The sequence below is a fragment of the Chiloscyllium plagiosum genome, chromosome 14 (genome assembly GCF_004010195.1).
Source record: "Chiloscyllium plagiosum isolate BGI_BamShark_2017 chromosome 14, ASM401019v2, whole genome shotgun sequence".
NCBI lineage: Eukaryota > Metazoa > Chordata > Chondrichthyes > Orectolobiformes > Hemiscylliidae > Chiloscyllium > Chiloscyllium plagiosum.
The window spans coordinates 43,280,767-43,302,614 of NC_057723.1; the positions used below are offsets into that span (position 1 = coordinate 43,280,767).

The 21,848-nt window shown below is 40.6% G+C and overlaps 1 protein-coding gene across 5 annotated transcripts in view; it reads left to right on the top strand.

Moving 5' to 3' along the window:
• Nucleotides 1-363: 363 nt before the first annotated feature.
• Nucleotides 364-21,848, top strand: part of LOC122556682 (glutamate receptor ionotropic, delta-2-like) — a 538,289-nt gene continuing 516,804 nt past the window's right edge. For all 5 annotated transcript variants that reach the window (XM_043703714.1, XM_043703716.1, XM_043703715.1 and 2 more), the window contains exon 1: nucleotides 364-3,142. In XM_043703714.1, the coding sequence (XP_043559649.1) occupies nucleotides 3,058-3,142 (85 nt within the window). In that variant the 5' untranslated portion in view covers nucleotides 364-3,057. The remainder of the gene's footprint in view (nucleotides 3,143-21,848) is intronic.

The following is a 21,848-nucleotide window of genomic DNA, read 5'->3' on the forward strand; positions in this document are numbered from 1 at the left end:
TTGTAGCCAGGAGCGCTGGCCGCCAGATTCACCTCGCAGCAACAACAAGTGCTGAAAAACTCATTGTTACTAGTATGGCAAACTCCAAGACAATTTAAAGTTCTATTTATATTAAAAAGGATATCCTACTATCACTGAAATAGAATGTAGACTCAAGAGTGTCAAAATAACTTACCATAACATTCAAGACAACTCTAATTTTTTTATTAAAAATCACAACACCAGGTTATAGTCCAACAGGTTTAATTGGAAGCACTAGCTTTCGGAGCGATGCTCCTTGCACCTGATGAAGGAGCATCGCTCTGAAAGCTAGTGCTTCCAATTAAACCTGTTGGACTCTAACCTGGTGTTGTGTGATTTGTAACTTTGTACACCCCAGTCCAACACCGGCATCTCCAAATCATGACTAATTTTTTTGGAATGCTCCATTGGCTGTTAACTAATTTATATGACCACCATTTGTTCATTGTTACCTTCTTTGAGGTCCATAGCTTTAATTATATGCTGACTGTAAGCTGTAGGCCGTACATTGGCATTCTCATGCAGTTTGCCATTTGGGGTGTGGACAGGAATCGTATAGCTAATCAGACTATTCTTTGGAATCTGTGGGTGAGGTTGAAGATCCGAGAGAAGAATGCTCACCGACTGGGTGATCAATGTGGGTATAAAACGCAGCAGGGTACCTTCTGGTCAATTTGCTTTCCATTGCAACTGTCAAAGCATATCATGTGCCACACGACAATTCATCTTTTCAAACAAGCAGGCCCTTCTCAGGGTCAAGATGGGGCATTAGTGTAAACAATTCAGTTGTACCGTGCCATTTAATGACAACTGCTTCCTATTTATGTCAAGCATTAATATTAATATTGAACCAAAATATCAATATTTAACAAAAAAAGTTGCATTATCAAATTTGTCTTTTTAGTTCCAAACATCTCTACTTTTTTTCCTCTTTTGCTATTTACAAAAAAGTCAGTGTTTCTAAAACGTCTCATTTTGTTCATTCCGAATTACAATGTCACATTCTCCCTCTCCTTTTTTACTGTCGTCACTCTCATTGCATAGTCTCCGGCACGAATTCCTTTGCACCATCCAAGAACGCTCGCATTCCTTGTCTCCCTTGGCTATTTTCGTGTTGGCTATGTTTAAATCTTTAGCCCCAACTCTTTTATCTCATAAATGCGGCAGTCAGCATCAATTCATCACCTTATCAAGCACCTCGCCTCCTTCCACCCCCCCAAGCTGTGGTACTGCCCTGCTCACATTTCATTTCTTTGCTCTCTTCAGTTTCTGAAGGATTGACACTTACAACCCGGAGCAACATGGAATACCAGTTTCTTTCTGTGACCAGACTGAGAGAATGCAGATCTATGGTGTTAAATAGACAGCGTGTGGGTACGAGTTTCTTGGCTCGAGCTGAACAAGTGGCAATGTAAAAACATTCTGACCAGATGCACGCACCCTGAATGAATGACAAGGAATCCCTCTCTCCGACCACTTGGAATTGTGAAACAAATCGGACAGATTGTAAAGCAGACCCTGCAGGATATCAGTGGAAATGGACATCTGCTGGTCATTTTTGCACTGCCCGAAGTGGAAACAAATACAGAAATTGCTGGAAAAGCTCAGCAGTTAACTCGGATTTCTCTCCACAGAATGCTGCCTGACCTGCTGAGTTTTTCCAGCAATTCCTGTGTTTGTTTATGATTGAACAGCACTCGCAGTTCTTTCGGTGTTTATTTAGAAACGGAAACAAAGTTGGTGGTGGCTAAGGGCAGCTTAATTGCTTTTCATCGAGCGTTGCCGTCGGGAGAAGAAAGAAAAAAGCCAGTTCAATTCGACAATGTCTCCTTTACATGAGTTAGTGGATCCATCCACTTTGAGAGTTACAGTTCGCATACTGGGAGTGAATGAGCTGACATCTCATCAAACAGAGCTTCCCCGTGACGTCATGGCAAACTCGGACTAAAGAGCCAATTGCTTCCATCCCCAATGTCCATTGCCCACATTCCCGCCAAGTTTGTTGCTCGCTTTGAATAAGATGCGCCCCCCCCCCCCACTCCCCCTCACGTCGGGATGGCCATACTTAGCTCTGTGCCGTGGTTACCATTCCCGGGTCTTTCAGCTCAAACTGCAACTCCATCCAAGTAGGAGGACACATCAAATCGCGTTAATCAGGAAAAAAAAGCTTCAGGGCATTAGTGCCCGTACCAACGAGTGGATGGCTGAGGGGATTTGAGCTTCCTTCATCATGCGCGCTTGGAATGGTGCTAACAATCCGTGTCGAGTTTTCGACCAACACACACACACACACACACATATTCCTGCATGTCCTGCTTCAGAGAATGCTGCATAACGTCAGTTTCGCTATTTACGCAAATTGAACGTATTCCCATTTATTGCCGCTAGTGGCTGCGTAGACCCGATTTGTCTGGCGTCTCATGTTTTTGTTTGACCGCTTTTAAAGCTTTGTTCCAAGACAATTAATTCAGGAGAGATCGAGGTGACTTGTCCCTCCGCTGCCTTCTCATAGGGAAGGGACTTCCCAACATTAACTGAAATCCAAGCCACGCAAGCACCAGACAGAAAAGGGGCTCCGCAAACGCTCTGCAGTTGGAGATTGTACTATTTCACTGGTTTGTCTGCTCAGCTTTTGGCTTTGGGTTTGGCTGTCATGGGTTTTCTGCTCCTGACAGACGCTGAATCGGTAGCTGCCACTGACGGTGAAATACAGTTCTTTGCCAGATCATGACCATCAGCGGCCGGGGAAGGAGCAGTTCCTGCTGAATCCCGCATCTCTTTTGCTATAGTTTACCTTGGAGTCACTTTTCTTGAAGCGTGGATTCGAGAGACACGCTGCTGTTTTTCTTCATAAAACAAAGTCCGTAAAGTTCCAGAAACGTATTTTCCCGCCGCTGGCAACAAATCACCAGTTTCAACCCAGATGTTTTATTTAGTCGGAGGGAGATTGGATCGCAAGGTTTTGTATTTACGTTATGTGTTCCAAGCAGCGGATGTTCAATGTTACTGCCGTCTCCAGTTGACTGATTAAAGGAAATGGAAGTTTTGGCCGCTCTGATTGTATCCATCTCTTGGATCTTATATCCCGACAGGGTAGCGAGTGATTCCATCATTCACATAGGTAAGACAATCCCGTTTGTTCGCTTTTCTGTTAAAAAAAAAGGACAGTGAAATTTTGAGTAGATCATAAACACATTAGAATCACTGTTTTACTGATGTGCGTTAACCGTATCCAGTAACCCAGGATTCGCAAATACATTTTCAGAGCGCCCAGGCGGATTCCTGTTTGACTTTGCTGTAAAATCATTCATCGTGTGTTTAGCAGTTGTCATTTGCACTTGTCCAAACGTTTGAAGAATGCAGCAATTTTATCTGCAAGTTAGGTGTAACCTATTGTGAGCTAACGCTACAGACTGTCATTATCCAAGATTGGATGTGCTACGTTACCCATGTTGACTGGATAAATTTTAAAAAATGGATAAAACAGTCAGAAATGAAAGCAATTCTGTAAAGGGCCAATTGAATCGGTAGTCTGCGGATTTGCATAACTTGCAGCGAAGAGATAATGAATGCATTGAAGAGTTGTTTTGGCAAGTCCCCTACGTTCAGTGTAATGGACCAATAAACCAAGTATGAACTGTTAACCTGCTATTGCATACCTGCAAAATATAGGAAAAGGACCAGGACAAGTTGGGTAAATGATGTTACCATGCCTTTTACTTTACGTGGTTCTGACCACACAGGCTATGTGTGAACGGTCCCTTCAGCTGGTCTAAGTGGTATTGGTAGCAATGTGTGTTCCCTGCACTTTGAAGAGTGAGAAAACGGGCTGTAGAATCAGTTCCATTACAACTGTCAATCACGAAGACACGATCCTTACACGGCGAAGCGGGTAGGGGAAAAAAAAATAAAGAATGATTGGTGAGGTCTGCCGCAGTTCCATTCTGCGGAGGTTGTCATACCCTGTGTTTATACAATAACGGGAAAGGTCGAACCAGTTGGATCAAATGAAGACGAGTGGCCGAGACGCGTTCGTGTTTGAGGTCCAGTCTGTCCATATACCTAGACTGGACGCACAATATTCATTAGAGCCAATGCGCAGCCACTTCATTACAGAGGGATTGCCTTCAGCTCATTGCAAGACAAGTCTGGACCGAGTGAACGAGCACAAGATCTGGGGAGGCGGTAACAAGAGTTCGGGGGGAGGAAGAGGGTTAGTATGAGGCGAGACGAATTGGACAAGGCAAGACCGGTGAATGGTGTGGGTGGCTTAAGGAAGTGGGCCAGAACAAAGAAGGTGGTAACATGAGGCTTGAGTTGGTGGGGTTGTAGGAGGGACGGGGTGGGGAGTAACATGAGAGGTTTGAGGTACGGATGTGGTAGCACAAGGTTAGAGTATGGGTTTGAAGCTCAGAAGCATTGTGGGAGCCATACAGTGGAAGATGTGCTTCCGCAGACAATACAAACAGGTATCTGAATGAATTTGCCTTCTGTTGGGGTGTGAAGTGAGAGAGTGCAGTCAGTAAGATTTCTACTTGACGATGTGGTACCACCCAGAAAATACTGTGAGGTACATTGAACCATACTTTGAGGCCCTATGCATTGAGAATAATCTGTCATCTCATTGGACTTTGTAAAAACTCTTTCCTGGCTTAAAGATTCTTGCATACACAAAAGTAACAAGTTAGGAGCAACAGTAGGCTATCCAAGTCTCCATCCTTCAGGCTCTCTGCCTGTATTCCTGATGAAGGGCTTTTGCCCGAAACATCGATTTTACTGCTCCTCGGATGCTGCCTGAACTGCTGTGTTTTTCCAGCACCACTAATCCAGTATCCAAGTTTTTAAGCCCATTCTGCCACTCAGGACAAAGATGGCTGTTCGTTTTCATTCTGTATTTCACATTCCCATCTACACCCAATAACCTTATAATCAAGCGAATGAATCAAACGTTGCCTTAAGTATTCTTAAGTAAAAGTACTCAGGTACAGAAGGGTGTCCCCTAATACTGGATTCACCACATGAGGAAACTTCATTTCCAAGTTCACCTTGTCAGGACCATTCAGGATCTTTTAAACTTTAGCCAATCACTCCTCACTCTTCTGAATTCCAGGTACAAACAATGCCAGCCTGTTTAACCATTATCTATAATGTTGCTTGTTCCAGGTGTCAATCTAGTAAATCTCCATTGAGCTGCTTCCAAAGCACTGCTGTCCTTAAATAATGAGACCAAAATCCTACATAATATTTGAGATACAATAGCTTGTATTACTAAAGTATAACATTTTTACTTATGTTCAGTATCGCTCATAATAAAGGAAAACATCCCATTAACCTTTGTGATCATGTGCTCTATCTGCATACTAACTTTTTGTGACCCATGCACTGGAACCAGAATCCTCTGCATGTCAGAATTCTACAATGAATCTCTATTTAAGTAATAATCTGCTTTTTAATTCTTCATGCCAAAGTGAGCAACTTCACATTATCTGCCAAATTTTTATCCACCCACTTAACCAATCTATATTGGTCTGCAACCATGTTATGTCATCTTCATAATATACTTTCTGACCGACTTTTGTGTCACCTGCAAATTTAACTGTCTTGCCTTCAATCACTCCATTCCTGGAGTCCCTACTTGTCGCATCCTAACAATCTGTAAAAGGTCCATTTATGCATGTTTATACATGGTTCCTGTCAGCCACCAAGCAAATAGGTAAATTCCTACAATGTGACCTTTCACTTGTTATAAAAGCTTTGATGTGGCATCTTATCAAATGCTTGCTGGAAATCTAAATATAGTATAACTACAGGTTCTCCTTTATCAGCAGTGTATGTTACTCCTTCAAACAGCATTAATAAATTAGTTAGACATAATTTCCTTTTAACACAATTGTGCAATCTTCCCGATTGCTTTGAGCTTTTCCAAAGCTCAGTTATAATCTTCTTAATGATCAATTTTAACAATTTTCTCATGATCGGTGTCAAACAATGCTTGGTTTTCTCCTCCCGTCATGAAAAAAGGGGTCGTATTTGTGTTTTTTCAGTCCAATGGAACCTTTCTAAAATCCAATTAATTTTGGAAAACTAATATGAAATCAGTATTGCCTCATTAGGTACCTGTTTTAAGACCCTGGCTTGAAGTTTGTCAGGACCGAAGACTTATCAATCAACCACTCCATCAGTTTGCTCAATGTCACTTTCCTAGAAATTAACATTTCCTCTTCCATCAGCCTCCAGTTTTACAGATATTGCTGAAATGTTTGTTATAAACAAAGAGTGCAGGTTCATAGCTACTTGAAAGTGGAGTCACAGGTGGATAGGATAGTGAAGAAGGGGCTTGGTATGCTTTCTTTTATTGGTCAGAGTATTGAATACAGGAGTTGGGAGGTCATGTTGCGACTGTACAGGACATTGGTTAGGCCACTGTTGGCATATTGCGTGCAATTCTGGTCTCCTTCCTATTGGAAAGATGTTGTGAAACTTGAAAGGGTTCAGAAAAGATTTACAAGGATGTTGCCAGGGTTGGAGGATTTGAGCTTTAGGGAGAGGCTAAACAGGCTGGGGCTGTTTTCCCTGGAGTGTCAGAGGCTGAGGGGTGACCTTATAGAGGTTTACAAAATTATGAGGGGCATAGATAGGATAAAAAGAGAAAGTCTTTTCCCTGGGGTGGGGGAGTCCAGGACTAGAGGGTATAGGTTTAGGATGAGAGGGGAAAGATATAAAAGAGACCTAAGGGGTAACTTTTTCACGCAGAGGATGGTACGTGTATGGAATAAGCTGCCAGAGGAAGTGGTGGAGGCTGGTACAATTGCAACATTCAAAAGGCATTTTGATGCGTATATGAATAGGAAAGGTTTGGAGGGATATGGGCTGTGTGCTGGCAGGTGGGACTAGATTGGGTTGAGATATCTGGTCGGCATGGACGGGTTGGACCGAAGGGTCTGTTTCCATGCTGTACATCTCTATGTCTCTATAACCTTGAGAGTGAAGACAAAGACAGAATATTTATGAATTACATTCACCATTTCTTTACTACCTTTTGTTAACTCCTCAATGTCAACTTCTGTAAGACATTTCTTGCTTTTATTCTGGGTATCATTGGCACACAACAAATTGGATACTGTCACATTAAATGCAGTAAATCTTTATTAATTCTCTAACCAATAGTACATCCTCAGTGCTACTTGCTTAGTCACCCTGTAGACAGGTCCGATGCAGGTGATCAACCTTGTAAAGAGGTCACTGACCATGTCTTCAGCATGGCTGACAACACCACCCTACACATTGCATTGGTGAGGTCCTTTTCAAATTTTTTTATTTACATTTTGTCTCTTGTTATGGTTGCGTGCTGCAAAGGTAATGCCTGGTTTTGGTCCATTTAATTTGTTGTTAATTACATTACTGTCCAGTCCAACAGTTTCTGCCAAATGTCCAATAGCTGGGCCCAGTCCCAAGAACTTGCTTCCATGAATACAGACAGTTGTTTTGAAGTATTGCCTCAAACACCGGCATCAATCACCAGTGCTTAAATGAGGGAGATATGTTTATAGCCTTAACACACACAGAACAAAAAGGCCTTCTTCAGACTTCCTTCTCAGCTTAAATAATTTTACAGACTGGCTGATCCAAACAACTGTTTTCACCTAAATTCCCATCCTGGCTCCTTGTTCTCAAACTCATACTGCAGTTATTTAGAAAATTGGTTAACAGGCAGAGAGCAGAGAGTGGAAAATAAATGAGTTTTTCTGAAGTTAGCAGGATGTGATCAGTGAGATATCATAGGATCAGTGCTTGGGCTCCAGCTGTACAATATCCATATCAGTGTTTTGCATGTGAGGAACAATCAAAATATTTCTAAGTTTTCAGATGATCCAAAACTTGGGGGAACATTGGTTATGAGGAGGATGCAAAGACACTGAATGGAATTTAGACAGGTTGAGTGAGTGAGGAAGAATGTGACGCATTGAATATAATATGAATAAGTGAGAGGTTAACCACTTTGGGGGAACAAAAATGCAGTGTATTTAGTAAATGATAAGAAATTGGAAAACGTTGATGTTCAAAAGGACCCGAGGTGTCTTTGTTCATAACTCACTGAAAGCTAGCATTGTAAGTATAGCAAGAAATATGGAAATCAAACAGTATGCTAGCCTTTATAGCAAGAGGAGTTGAGTACAGGAGAAAAGAAGTCTGGCTTCAATTGTCTAGAATGCTGGAGAAACTGCAGCTGGAGTAATGTGTGCTGTTCTTTCTGGTCGCTTTGCCTAAAGAATTACATACTTGTCACAGTGGAAATGCAGTGTGGAGATTCACCATATTGCAGATTGATTACTGTCCTATGAGGAGAAAGGATGTTACTGCTGTTTGTGGGGTCTGGAACTAAGGCACACAGCCTCAGAATAAAAGGCAAGCCATTTGGCACCATGATGTGGAGAAACATTTTCACTCAGAGGGTGTGGTAATCTTTGTTGTTCTTACTCTCGAAAGCCATAGAAACTCAATCATTAAGTTTAACTTTCTTTTACTTTCTACTCTACTGACTCTCGACTGTGTTAATCACTCTTTTTCAATTGCATCTCATATGTAGCTTTGTTGTCTCTCACTTTTATCCATTGCACTCCAACCTCTTCTTCCATTTTCCTTTCCCAGATATCTTTTGGCATTTTCCTTGAATGCAAGTTTCCCCATCTGTACATGATCTTTTGCTGTGTGTTTCTTCTCCTTTATAAATTTTTATCTTTGTGATATGCTTACTGTTTCTTTTATAACACAAATCTAGCTGTATTGTGAGTACTGAGAAGGATATGAAAAATGCTTCAGGGCAAATTCAAAAAAGTTCAGTGAGTAGGTAAATGTTTGGCAGATGCGTTGCAATGTGGATAAATCTGAAGTTGCGCACTTTGGTGGGAAAAGCAGAACAGCAGAGTGCTACATAAGTTATGATGGATTTAAGAAATGTTGATCCACAGTGGGATCTGGGAGCACTTATATACTAGATATACAGCAGGTGCAGGAAGCAGTTTGGAAGTCAAATGATATATTGGGCCTTCATTGCAAGCAGGTTTAAATAAAAAGATTAAGAAGTCTTACTGCAGCAGTGCAAGGATTTGGTGAGACTACACCTGGAATACTGTGTGCAGCTTTGGTCTGTTTACCCAAGAAAAGAGACTTGCCATTCAATGAAGAAAATGCAATCTGAATGTCGTATGAGGAGATATTGTGTCGAATGTGCTTGTATTCACTGGAGTTTAGTAGAATGAAGGGGGTTTTCACTGAAGCATATAAAACTCTTATGGGCCTGGGCCTATTGGACACAGGGGTGATGTGTCCCCTAGCTTCTTGGGGGGAGGGAGTGTGGTGGTGAGATGGGAGAAATGCAGAATGAGGAGTCATGGTCTCAGGTAATGTGATAGGCTATTTTAGAATGAGATGAGGAGAAATTGTTTTATTCAGAGGGTGGTGAACCTATGAAGTTCTCTACACAGAAGACTGTGGAGGCCAAGTTGCTGAATATATTTAAGAAATAAATACATTTTGGGAGGCCAAAAGTATTAAGGGGATTCATGAAAGAGTGGGAATTTTACCTTCAGGTAGAGGATCAGCCATGATCATGTTGAAAGCAGAGCTGGTCTGATGGGCTAAGTGGCCTATGCCCACTCCTGCCCCACTTTCTACATTTCTGTTTGTTCCACCCTTCCCACCCTGCCTTTAATAAAAACAGGAATTGCTGGAAGTCAGTTTTTACAGCATTTGTGGAAAGAAATTGAGCTAATGTTTCAGATCAATACCTTTTTAGTTTAATTTTGCACCTTTTCTCATTCATGCACTTCTCTTTAATCATTAATGCCTTGCTGTCTCATCATCTTGCTTTCTCATCTCCAATTAATCCCTTTCATCTGTGGAGTCAAAGGATTTTTCAGAGCATCTATGTTACTGTAGATGTATATCTGCACACCCTCTGCCAGATGCTCAGGGTTTTCTGAAAGTACTGCAGTTAATAGGCTCTCTATGCTTGGATTATACTTAAGGACTCAAGGCATCTGACACATGGAAATCTTTATTTCACAATTTCCCTGTAATCAAAGCTTTCTCAGATTCACCTGACACTTTTCATTCAATACTGTGCATGTTTTGACTTTCTTTCCATGTGGATTAGCATGCTCTTGAAGGGGGCTCTTGTGCAGTGGCAGTGTCCCTGCAGTTGGCTTTGCATGGCCAGGGTTGACAGTTCACACTCAGAATGAGACACAGCCCGAGTGAGTATATAGTTAGGGGAATTTGGAGGGAATGTGGAAATTCAGTACAGAGGAAAGATGTGCTTTTTTGCTTGCTTTTTTGGTTCATAGTTTATAAAGTCTTTTTACAGGATAAATTGATGCTCAGGACAAAACAAAGAGTGACATTAAAGAAAAACATTATATTCGGTTAATTTGTTGGTAATACTACTTAATTTGACATTTTACAAAATGTTACTATAGGTTAGTTTCAGATTGGAGGGCAATAGGAGAAATATTTACAAGCTACAAACTAAAAGACCTGTGTAAATTGTTTAAAAATCAAAATGAGAACAAAGTAATTAAAATAAAGACCCTGGCCCAGGAGCTGTATTGTACATGCATGATGTGGGAGCTGGTAGACCCCAATGTGGACCACATCTCTAGGTATTTGTTGCTCAAGGAACTCCGACTCAGAATTAATTAGCTGAAGTCTGAGTTTTGAAAACTGCAACACATTAGGGAGCGGGAAAGTTACCTGGATGTTGCATTTCAGGAGGCAGTCACACTCCTTAGATTAACTACTTCAAATTCAGTCAGTGGTCAGTGACAGGAGGGTGTGATTACAAGCAAGGCAGGTAGCGGAATCCAGGAGGTAGTGCTGAAGGAGCCCCAGCTTGTCTAACAGGTTTGAAATTCTTGCTGCCAGTCTGGATAAGAGCAGGGGCTGTAGGGAGGATGAACAACCTGGCCATAGAACCGTGGTACAGGGAACCATTCATGAGGGGGGAGAAAAGAGAAATGTAGTTGTAATCTAAGATAGTATAGTCAGGGGAATAGACACTGTTGTCTGTTGCCAGGATTGAGAATCTCAAAGGCTATGTTGCCTGCCCAGCATCTGGGTTCAGGATATCTCATCTGCGGTGCAGAGGAGTGGGAGGGGAAAGATCCAGTTGTCATGATCCATGAAGGTATCAGTGATAAACGTAGAATGAGGAAACAGGTTCTGCTGAGGGAATATGGGGGGCCAAGGACTAAATTAAAAATCAGAACCAAAAAGGTAATAATTTCTTGATTACAACCTGAGCCACAAGCAAATTAGTACAGGGTCAACAAGTTTAATGAGGTAATTGTGGAGCTCAAATGTTGGTATGAGAGAAATGGGTTCAAATTAATGAGAGAGAAAGAGGGAGCTATTCCGATGGGATGGGCTCCACCTGGCTTATGCTGGGACCAGAGTCGTGGCGAATCACATAACTAGGGTTGTGGATCGGGCTTTAAATTTAACAGTAGGGGCTGTGGGTTCAATTGCATGGAGAATTATGGAAAAAAAAGTATAGGGAGGGAGGGCTCAGCAGATGATATTAAAGTTTCCAGAGCAAGAAATAGGACAGAGAGTATGGAAAAGGTCAGGAATCTAACTTCAGGCAGAGCAGATAAGGCGACAACGAGGAGAAGGGGACAATCAACACAGGACTGAGGGTGTTGTACAGAAATACATGCAGCGTATGAAACAAAGTAACTGAGCTTGGAGCACAGATTAAAATCGACGGCTACAATGTTGTGAGTGTCACAGAGACGTGGCTGCAAAGGGATCAGGGCTGGGAGCTAAATATCTAAGGTTACACATCCTGTTGAAAGGATAGGCAGATGGGCTGGAATTGCCTTGTTGGTAAGAAATGAAATTAAATCAAAAGCAAGAAGTGATATAAAGTCAGAAGGCATAGAATCTATGTGAGTGGAGCTGAGGACCACAAAGGAAAAAATGACTCCAATAGGAGTTGTGTACAAGCTTCCTAGCAGTAGTCAGGATGTGGGAAAGAATATATATCGGGTAATAGAAAAGAGATACAAAAAATACACCATTACAGTAATCATGGGGGACTTCAATATGCAGATAGACTGGGAAAATCAGATTGGTAGTGAATCATAAGAAAAAAAAGTTCATGCAAAGTTTCCAAGATGTTTTTTTAAAAGAGCAGCTTGCAGTAGATAAGGGAACAGGCAATTCTGGATTAGGTGATGTGTAATGAGGCAGGTTTGATTGTGAGGTGAAGGAACCCCAATGACCAGTGACCATAATATTATAGATTTCACCTTGCAGTATGAGAGCCTGAAGCTGGAATCAGATGTGTTAAAATTGAGTAATGGTAACTACAAAGACACGAGGGAGGAGATGGCGAGTGCTGATTGGAAGGGGGACGACAGTCATACAGCAATGGCAGAAGTTTCAGGGTGAATTTGGGAGGCACAGCAGAAATTCATCCTTAGGAAGAAGAAACATAATAAGAGGAGGACGAGGCAATCATGACTGACAAGGGAAGCCACAGACAGCATAAAAACAGAAGAAAATATGGTGAAGGTTAGTGGAAGTGAGAGGATTGGGAAACTTTTAAAAGCCAGCAGAGGATAACTGAAAAAAGCAATAAGGGAGAAGAGATGAAATATGAGGGTAAGCTAACTAGTAATATAAAAGAAAACTACAAGACTATTTGAAATCCAGAAGATATGAAAGAGACAACAGTTGACTTTGGACCAGTGGAAAATGAGGCTGGAGAAGTAGTAATACTGAACAAAGAAATGGCAGAGGAACTGAAGAGTTACTTTGCATCAGTCTTCACAGTGAAAACACCAGTGGCATACCACAACTTTAAGAGTGTCAGGAGGCAGAGGTGCATGTAGTGATCATCACTAGAAGAAGGTGCTGAGAGATCTGAAGATAGATAAATCACTTGGGCCAAATGAACTATAACCCAGAATTCTAAAGGAAATAGTTGAGGAGATTGTGGAGGCATTAGTGGTGGTCTTTCAGGAATCAGTGGAGTCAGGCAGAGTCCCAGAAGACTGGAAAATGGCTGATGTACCATTTCTGTTTAAAACGTGAGGGAGGCAGAAGATAGGAAACAATTGTCTAGATAGCCTGACCTCAGTTGTTCATCAGATTTTAAAGTCCATTATTACAGATGAGAATACTGGATACCTGGAAGTGCATCATGAAATAGAGCCGAATCAACACATTTTCGTCAAAGGGAGGGCATGCCTGACAAATGTGTTAGTATTCTTTTAGGAAGTAATGAGGAAGTTAGACAAAGGAGTGGACATGATATGATTGGATTTCCAGAAGGGCTCTGACAAAGTGGTGCACAGGAAGCTGCCAAATAAGAAAACGTCCATAGGGTTATGGAAAAAGTATTGGTATGGATAGAGGATTGGCTGACTGGCAAAAAGCAGAGAGTAAGAATACAGGAGTCTTTTTTGCAGCTAGTGATTAGTGGAGGTCCACAGGGATCAGTGTTGGGAGCACAACTATTCAGGTTATACATTAATGATCTAGATGAAAGAACTGATAGCATTGTTAAATTTGCAGATGATACAAAGATAGATGGAGGAAGAGGTAGTGTTGAGGAAGCGGGGGTGGGGGGGGGGTGGAGGTTGCTGCATAAGGATTTCAACAGGCTCGGAGAATGGGTAAAGAAGTGACAGATGGGATACAATGTGGATAAGTGTGAGGTTATGCACTTTGTTAGGAAGAATTGAGGCATGGACTATTTTCTAAACAGGGAAAGGTTTTGGAAATCTGAAACAAAAAGGGACTTGGGTGTCCTGGTTCAGGATTCTGTTAAAGTCAAGAGGCAGGTTAATTTGGCAGTTAGGAAGGCAAATGCAATGTTAGCATTCATTTGTAGAGAGCTGGAATACAAGATCAGGGATGTGCTACTGAGATTATATAAGGCTCTGGTCAGACCATATTTGGAATATTGTGAGCAGTTTTGGTCCCTGTATCTAAGGAAGGATGTGCTGACATTGGAGAGGGCACAGAAGCAGCTTGTAAGAATGATCCAGGGGATGAATGGTGTGTGATATGAGGAGTGTTTGAGGACACTGGGTCTGTACTTGATGGGGTTTAGAAGGATGAGGTTGGAATTCTGATTGAAACTTACAGAATACTGACAGGTCTAGATAGACTGGATTGGAGAAAAGTTTGCACTAATAGGAGAGACTACGGTCCAAGGGCACAACCTCAGAGTGAAAGGACAGCCCTTTAGAATTTAAATGTAGAGAAATTTCTTCAGCCAATCTGTGGAACCCATTGCCACAGAACTCTGTGGAGGCCAAGTCATTGAATGTATTTAAGACTGAGATAGATTCTTGATTGGTAAGGGGATCAAGAGTCGCTAGGAGAGGGCAGCAGAATGAAGAATTGAGAAATAGATCAGCCATGATTGAATGGCAAAGCAGACATGCTGAGCTGAATAGCTGAATGGGCTAAGAGACGCGAGTTCAAGTCCCACCTACTCCAGCTGTGTATCATAATACCTCTGAACAGGCTGATTTAAAAACATTTGATCTATTTTTGATTTACAATGTGTTTAACAAAAGTGGATACGATTTATCTTACTCCAATGCTTCTGTCTCCCAAAACGTCCACTAAGCTAATTTTTTCTGCTCTGAAATACGTACAAAGCAGTCAGAGTTATCATTGAAATGCAAGAAACAGAACAATCTAACAAACAGTTTGACTTGCTCGAGCTTTGTACTGAGTGTGGTTTTCTCAGTTGGAGGTTTTTAATACATCCAATTTGTTGAGAATCCTCCCATCATGGGCACCTCACAAAAGCAGCACACGTGTTTAAGCTTTTTCCAACACTTATTTCACATTCGATTTGTCTGAGTTCTGATCGGAAAGCTACTTCCCTTGTATGTTATTGAAAATTTTCACCATTTACATCTTGCATCACTGAATTAGTACAGTTGCAGCCGAACACTTAATTTTGATTGGGGTAAATTGCTTGCAAATAAATCTGTTGGGCGCCTACTACATAGATGAGATAATGGAAAGCATCACACTGTTAGTTCACTTCATTTCATCATCAACTATTCAAGATTTATTTATAAACAAAATGCTACACACATATGACTTTGACAAAATGCCAACATCACAAAATGAATATGAAAGAGCTGGAATCTATCCATGAGAAAAATCATACTCTTTTCAAAAAGCTGCTTTCTTCGGGTTCTTGGAAGAGCTAATTTGGAATGTGTACATATTTTGGGTCAAGGTATATGACTCTTGTGCATCAATACAATTGAAGCTCACTTTGCCAGTACTAAGGATGAACATCTAGAACAGAGACACTGATCACATAGAACTAATCTGCTCTGAAACAATTGCTTCCAAAAATCTGCTGAACAAAGTTTTAAGTTTCCACTTTGGCATGGTTTGGAATGGCTCTAAATAGAGACTTACATTTGCTTTTCCTGTAACTTAGTGCAACTTGAAATTTTCAGGACCAGTGTAGGGTTTTTTTTGTTTGTGCTGTCAGTTAAAGATGACCCTTTGTGGTATTTAATAGGGTTCTGGTGGGAAGTAGGCGACTATTGAGACTGACTCAATCCTGGAAGGTTCTGCTGCAAATGATGCGTTGAGTTTTACACAAGTTGCTGATTTGGAATTTCTCCTGCTCAAGGTTTTTTGTTTTCTCTGCTTCCAACAGCTGTTTAATTTTGAAGCAGGCCATCTTATATTGTCCTGGTTTGTGCTGCATGCAGTGATCCTGGATGAGCTGCTGAAAGAAGGGCTGCACAGGAAGAGAATGCAACATGAACTGTAAGGTTGTGTTTCCAGTATCCGAATTTACAATCCTTCTTTCAGACAGGATATAAATGTTTTAGAGCCAGTTCAGAGAAGATTCACTCATCTGACACCTATGACACGGAGTGGAGTGGTTGGTTATCAAATGCGGACAGGCTTTATCCTTTGAAGTTTTGAAGAATGAAAGATGGTCTTATTGAGATATTTAAGTTCCTGAGAGGACTTGACATGATGAATGTTTCCTTCTCTGGAGAGAATAAAACTAGGGAACACTGGCTTAAAAATAAGAGGCCTCTACTTAAGATGGAGGTGATAAGAAATGTTCTCATGATTTCTTTCAAAGAGTCATGAGTCTTTGGAACTCTCTTCCCCAGGGAACGGTGAAGGCAGGGTCATTGAATAACTTGAAAGCAGATTCTTCAACAACAAAGCAATCAAAGGTTACTGAGGCTGGCGAGAATATAAGAGTTCAAGCCAGAGTGGAGCAGGCTTCAAGGTACTCTTGCTCCTACTTATTATGTTTACAGGTAATTTACTAAGTTCCTGTTGGATTATTTTGTTTTGATTTTGATTTTATTGTCATGTGTATTTTACAGTAAGAAAAAAATAAAACACAGTGAAATGTTTTCATTTGTCATCAGGAAATGGTGCCATTTTGAATCATTTAAGAATAAGGGGAAAAAAGAAAGAGGTAGCTTGAAGAGAGTCCATCAATCCTGAGCTAGCTCATCGCCATCAACAACACCATCCAGGAGGAGAAAGTGAGGACTGCAGATGCTGGAGATCAGAGTCGAGAATGTGTTGCTGGAAAAGCGCAGTAGGATCGGCATTTCCCGATGGGCTTATGCCTGAAAAGTCAATTCTCCTGCTCCTCAGATGCTGCCTGACCTGCTGTGCTTTTCCAGCACCACACTCTTCACTGTGCTGCCACCCCTCTGCCACCACTTCGTTGCTGTCTACATTGGACCCAACCACCGCTGAAGTTACTGATCCTCAGGTGTCATCTTTGCCATTGGGCTGGTATACCTCTGCCACCACCTACGCCAGACCAATCAACGTCAGAGTCACATTTCACCACTGGACCCACGTCATTGATGTTGCCGTGATGCCCTTCCACCACCAATTCAGCAGTACTGGTGCCAAACCCAACTAGCATCGAAGTCGTCAATCTTCAGATGCCATCTTATCCTATTGGAGCAACGTCGACAATGTCGCCTTTGCTGATGGAGCAGCCACCAATTCCAGATCCTGTGCTTGCACTGGAAAACTAACTAGTGGTTCACTCTCCTCTGTGCTGGGCCCACTCAAGGTCTGTGCCCTGGTCTGGGTTTGAGGTCCACACCCTGGGTTTAGTTTGAGGTTCACATGCTGAGCTCTCACCACCACCAATGTTGTCCAAACTCAGGACAAATAAGTTAAAAAAGAAGGAAAAACAGAGGAAAAAGAAGGAAAAAAAATAGTCGGAGCATACAAGCTCCAGTACAGGGGCCCTATTCCGCCACCATCTTGGACATAACATTTTCGTCTACAATGTTGTCATTGTGGCACAAAATGGGACCCCATGTAACTCACAACTCTTAGAACCTAATGGAACTGCAGACTGATGACCGCCAAATAAATATTAGGAGCTTTCTGACTATCTGGTGTCCACCACAGTATATCCTGTGGTTATGTACAAGTTCTACATTGATGGAATATAATCCATTTGTATTCATAAGTATGGTTGCATTGCACAAGAATTCCTTGTGGCCAAATATGGTAGAACAATATATTGGAATTTTTGGAAAGCTTGTCATTTTGGAAGAGTGATTAATCTTTGACTATTGATTCTGGCCCTCCATAGGGAAAACAATACGTCTTTTGTCCTGGCAAAGAGTGAATAATTTGTTTGATACTTGCAACGCTGTGTTATGTATTGGGCTTATCTGACTGCTCTGAAAGTATTCTGGCATAGAAAGCAAGATGGACTTTCACAAACAAAGTTCAGTGCAAAGAAGTTTTGAGTTCTGATTATAGGAAATGATAAAGCTTTGTGATTGCCTTCCTGCATAAATACAATAAAGTAATGAATACATTGTTACACGTGTGTGTCGAGATAACTGAGGAGTAATCTATATACATCTCTTTGGGTATGCACAGTTCTGCTATGCTCTGCTCCAGAGTATTTGCACCTGCCTCTGCTGATAAGATGTAGAATTCATCCTTCAGCTTTCCGAGGATGCAAGGAATTTATTGAGGGATGAGCTTTTTATGCTTGGTTAACAGTTACTGATTACTGTAAAATTCCTTTGAATTGACAAAATACAAACAACAAGCTAAATAAACCCTAGAAAATTAGGCTATAAATTGAGCAATTTTAAAAGACAGGAGGTGATAATTTGGTACCAATAAATGTGAGTCATGTTATCATTTACAGAAAAGGTTCACTAATGTATTTTAGGGAAGGAAACCTGCTGAAACCTCCTGTGTAATGTATGACTCTTCAATTGACTCTGAACGTCTCTCTAAATTGTCTGATAAGATATTTTACTGAGGACATTGAAGGATGGCAATAAATTTCAGCCTTGCTTATGGCATTCCACATGCTCAACCTGGAACTTATTTTATAAAATCTAGGTCCTAATAAACCTCCAAAATGTAATGCAAGGCAAGTGCAGAAGCATGGCTAAGGAAAAATATGTCTGTCAAAAATTTCAAAAATATCAATTCAACTTTAGCAATGCTTAGTACCTTCTGCTGGCTATGGGTCCAAGGAGTAGTGGTGGAATGGCCTACTCCAGTAAACCTGCACTGCCATTCAATGTGATCGTGGTTGATCCTTCATTTATATGCCTTTTCCTTCAACATCCTTTTACATTATTGATATTAAGAAATCTATCAATCTTTACCTTACGCACATCCAATGATTGAGCTTCCATAGTCCTCTGGACAACATTTTTGACGACCTTTCTCCTAATCTCAGATTTAAGTGCTTTCTTTCTTATTTTGAATATTTCCCATAGTTCTCTTTTCCCCAACAAGGGGATACATCTTAACTGCACATTTCCTGTCTATCCCTTTAAGTATTTGTAGTATTCAACGTGATCAGCTCTCATTCTTTAAAACTCTAGAGAATACCTGTCAAATTTTTCAAATCCATGTTAATAGGACAGTCCAACTGTTCCAGCAACAGGGGAAACTTTATTGTAGTCTTACTTTCTATGGCAATAAAGTAAGGAGGCCCAAACTGCATACAATACTGCAGGCACAGTCTAACCAAGGTTCTTTGCAATTGAAGCAAAACATAAGACCATAAGACATAGGAGTGGAAGTAAGGCCATTCGGCCCATCGAGTCCACTCCGCCATTTAATCATGGCTGATGGGCATTTCAACTCCACTTACCAGCATTCTTCCCATAGCCCTTAATTCCTTGTGACATCAATAATTTATCAATCTACTACAAAACATTACTACTTCTCCACTGACAATGACTTGTGCTAAAGGCTAATTTACCATTGGCCTTCCTAATTACCTGCTGTACCTGCACGTTAGCAATCAGTGAATACTTTGAAACCTTTTACCATTGAAGAAATATTTTGCACACCTATTTTTCCTATCACCGTGAATAATCTCCTCAAGTTTTCCCACTTCAAATTCCATTTGTTACATTCTCTCCTATATATCTGTCCAAATCTTCTTGAAGCCACTTTTCATCCTCTCAGCACATATTCCCATTCATGCCAAGTCATCGCAAATGTGTAAATGTTACATTTGATCCTAACATCCAAATTATCAGTTTAAATATTGTGAACAACCAGGACCCTGGTTACATGCCACAGCCTGCCAATATGAGAATGATTCATTTATTCCTATTCTATTTGTTGCTGTTAACCAATCCTTATCCATGCCAATACATTACCTCCAACCCTTTGTGCTTTAGTTTTGAAAAGCAACCCCTTCAAGGGGACTTTATGAAAAAATTCTGAAAATTCAAGTATATTGTGTTTATAAACTTCCATTCATCAATCCTAGTAGTAACATCCTCAAAAAACTTCAACAGATGATTTAAACAGTTTCCATTGACTAATCATGCTGCCTGTGCTCATTATTATCCAAGAATTAATTTATGATCCTCTTTATAATAGATTTCAGCATTTTTCCAACTAGAAATGTAAGTACAACTGGTCTGCAGTCCCTGTTTTCTCTTTTGTTTCCTTCTCAAATAGTTGGGTTACATTTGCTACTTTACTTATCTGTAGGGACCATTCCAAAATCTACAGAAGTTTAGAAGATCATAAAAGCCTCAACAGTCTCCATAGCTATCTCTTTTAAATTGTGGGATGTGGATTATTAGGCCCTGAGGACATATAAACCTTCAGAACCAACAATTTCTCTAACACAACTTTTTTTCTAACATTAATTTCTTTCAATTCTTCAATCTTTAGTTCCATGGATCTCTAATTCTGGGAAGTTTTTTTATCTGTTTTAGTGAAGACAGACACAAAGTAATAATTTAGCTTCTCTGCCACGTCCCTATAAATTCTCCTGACTCTGCCTGAGTCAGACTGATATTTTCCTTAGCCAAAATGTCTCCTTTTTAGATACCCATCAAAGTTTTGAGTTGGTTGTTATGTTTTTGCTCATTTACATTTCAAAATCTATTCTCATTTTCTTTATCAGTTTCTTGATTCTCCTTTGCTGTATTCTAAAGTTCTCCCAATCCTCAGATTTATAACCAGTTATGGCAGCTTTATAGGCAATACATTCTTTTTCTTTTGGTCCATGTGTGGCAGTTTCTTTTGCAACTGGAAACCAGTGCATTTTCTAATATAACAAATTGATATACATAGAACTACTGATCTGCTGCATAGCCATTCTTATAGGGAACACTGTTTATTGGCATTTACTTTAAATCTTATAGAATCCTTAACTTCTTTTGTTCGCCATGGTTGAATGATTTTTTATGCTTCTTTTGTATCCTGAAGGAATGTGTAGTTGCTATAAAGTATCGAATAAATCTTTAATGATTATCCATTGCCTGCATAATAACATACTTAGTTGATGCATTTCCCACATCCTCCTCAGACAATTTGTCTGTTGTGCCTTCTCAAATTCCTTTGTCAAATTTATCACCTTGGCTTCAATTGAACTACGTTAAATAATAACGTGCAATCGTACTTTTATTCCCTCAATGTTATTTTTGCAACAAGCTTAGCACTTTTTTGAGACATAATATGAGATCTAAAAAAGCTCATTCTTTAGTTGGTTCCTCAATGTACTGCTCTAGAAAACTATCCCAAACACTGGCTGGAAACACAGCCTCCACAACATGAGAGCTCATTAAGATTATCCAGTTTTTATGCAGATTGAAGTCACCCTAAATAAAAACCAACAAATGCTGTAAATCGGAAACAAAAACAGAAGTTTCTGGAAGAGCTCAGCAGGTCTAGCAGCATAGAGTCACACAGTCATTCAGCATGGAAACAGACCCTTCAGTCCAAACTGTCCATGCTGACCATAATCCCGAACTAAACACATTTCACCTGCCTGCTCCTGGCCCATGTTCCTCCATGCTTTCCTATCCATGAATCGATTCAAATGTTTTTTTTAAATGTTGTAATTGAACCTGCATCCACCACTTCCTCAGAAAGTTCATTCGACATGTCTTTGTTAAATCTCCCTCCCCCCATCTTAAAAATATGCTCCCTAATCTTGAAATCTCTCATCCTAGGGAAAAGGCAACTACCATTAACTCTGTCTACACCTCTCATTATTTTATGCACTTCTATCAGGTCACTTTTCAACATCCTACGCTCCAGGAAGAGTCACCGGACCCATCTTCACAGATGTTGCCACACCTGCTGAGCTTCTCCAGCAATGTCTGTTTTTGTTTCTGATTTAAAGCATCTGCAGTTCTTTCAGTTTTTACATAGTTCCAAATTCTCTGGCTGCTCCACATTTTCACTACCCCTTTGAAACCTATGAATGATTCCTCCCACTGTTTCCTTTTATCTCCAATCGTACAGATCCTGTATTTTGC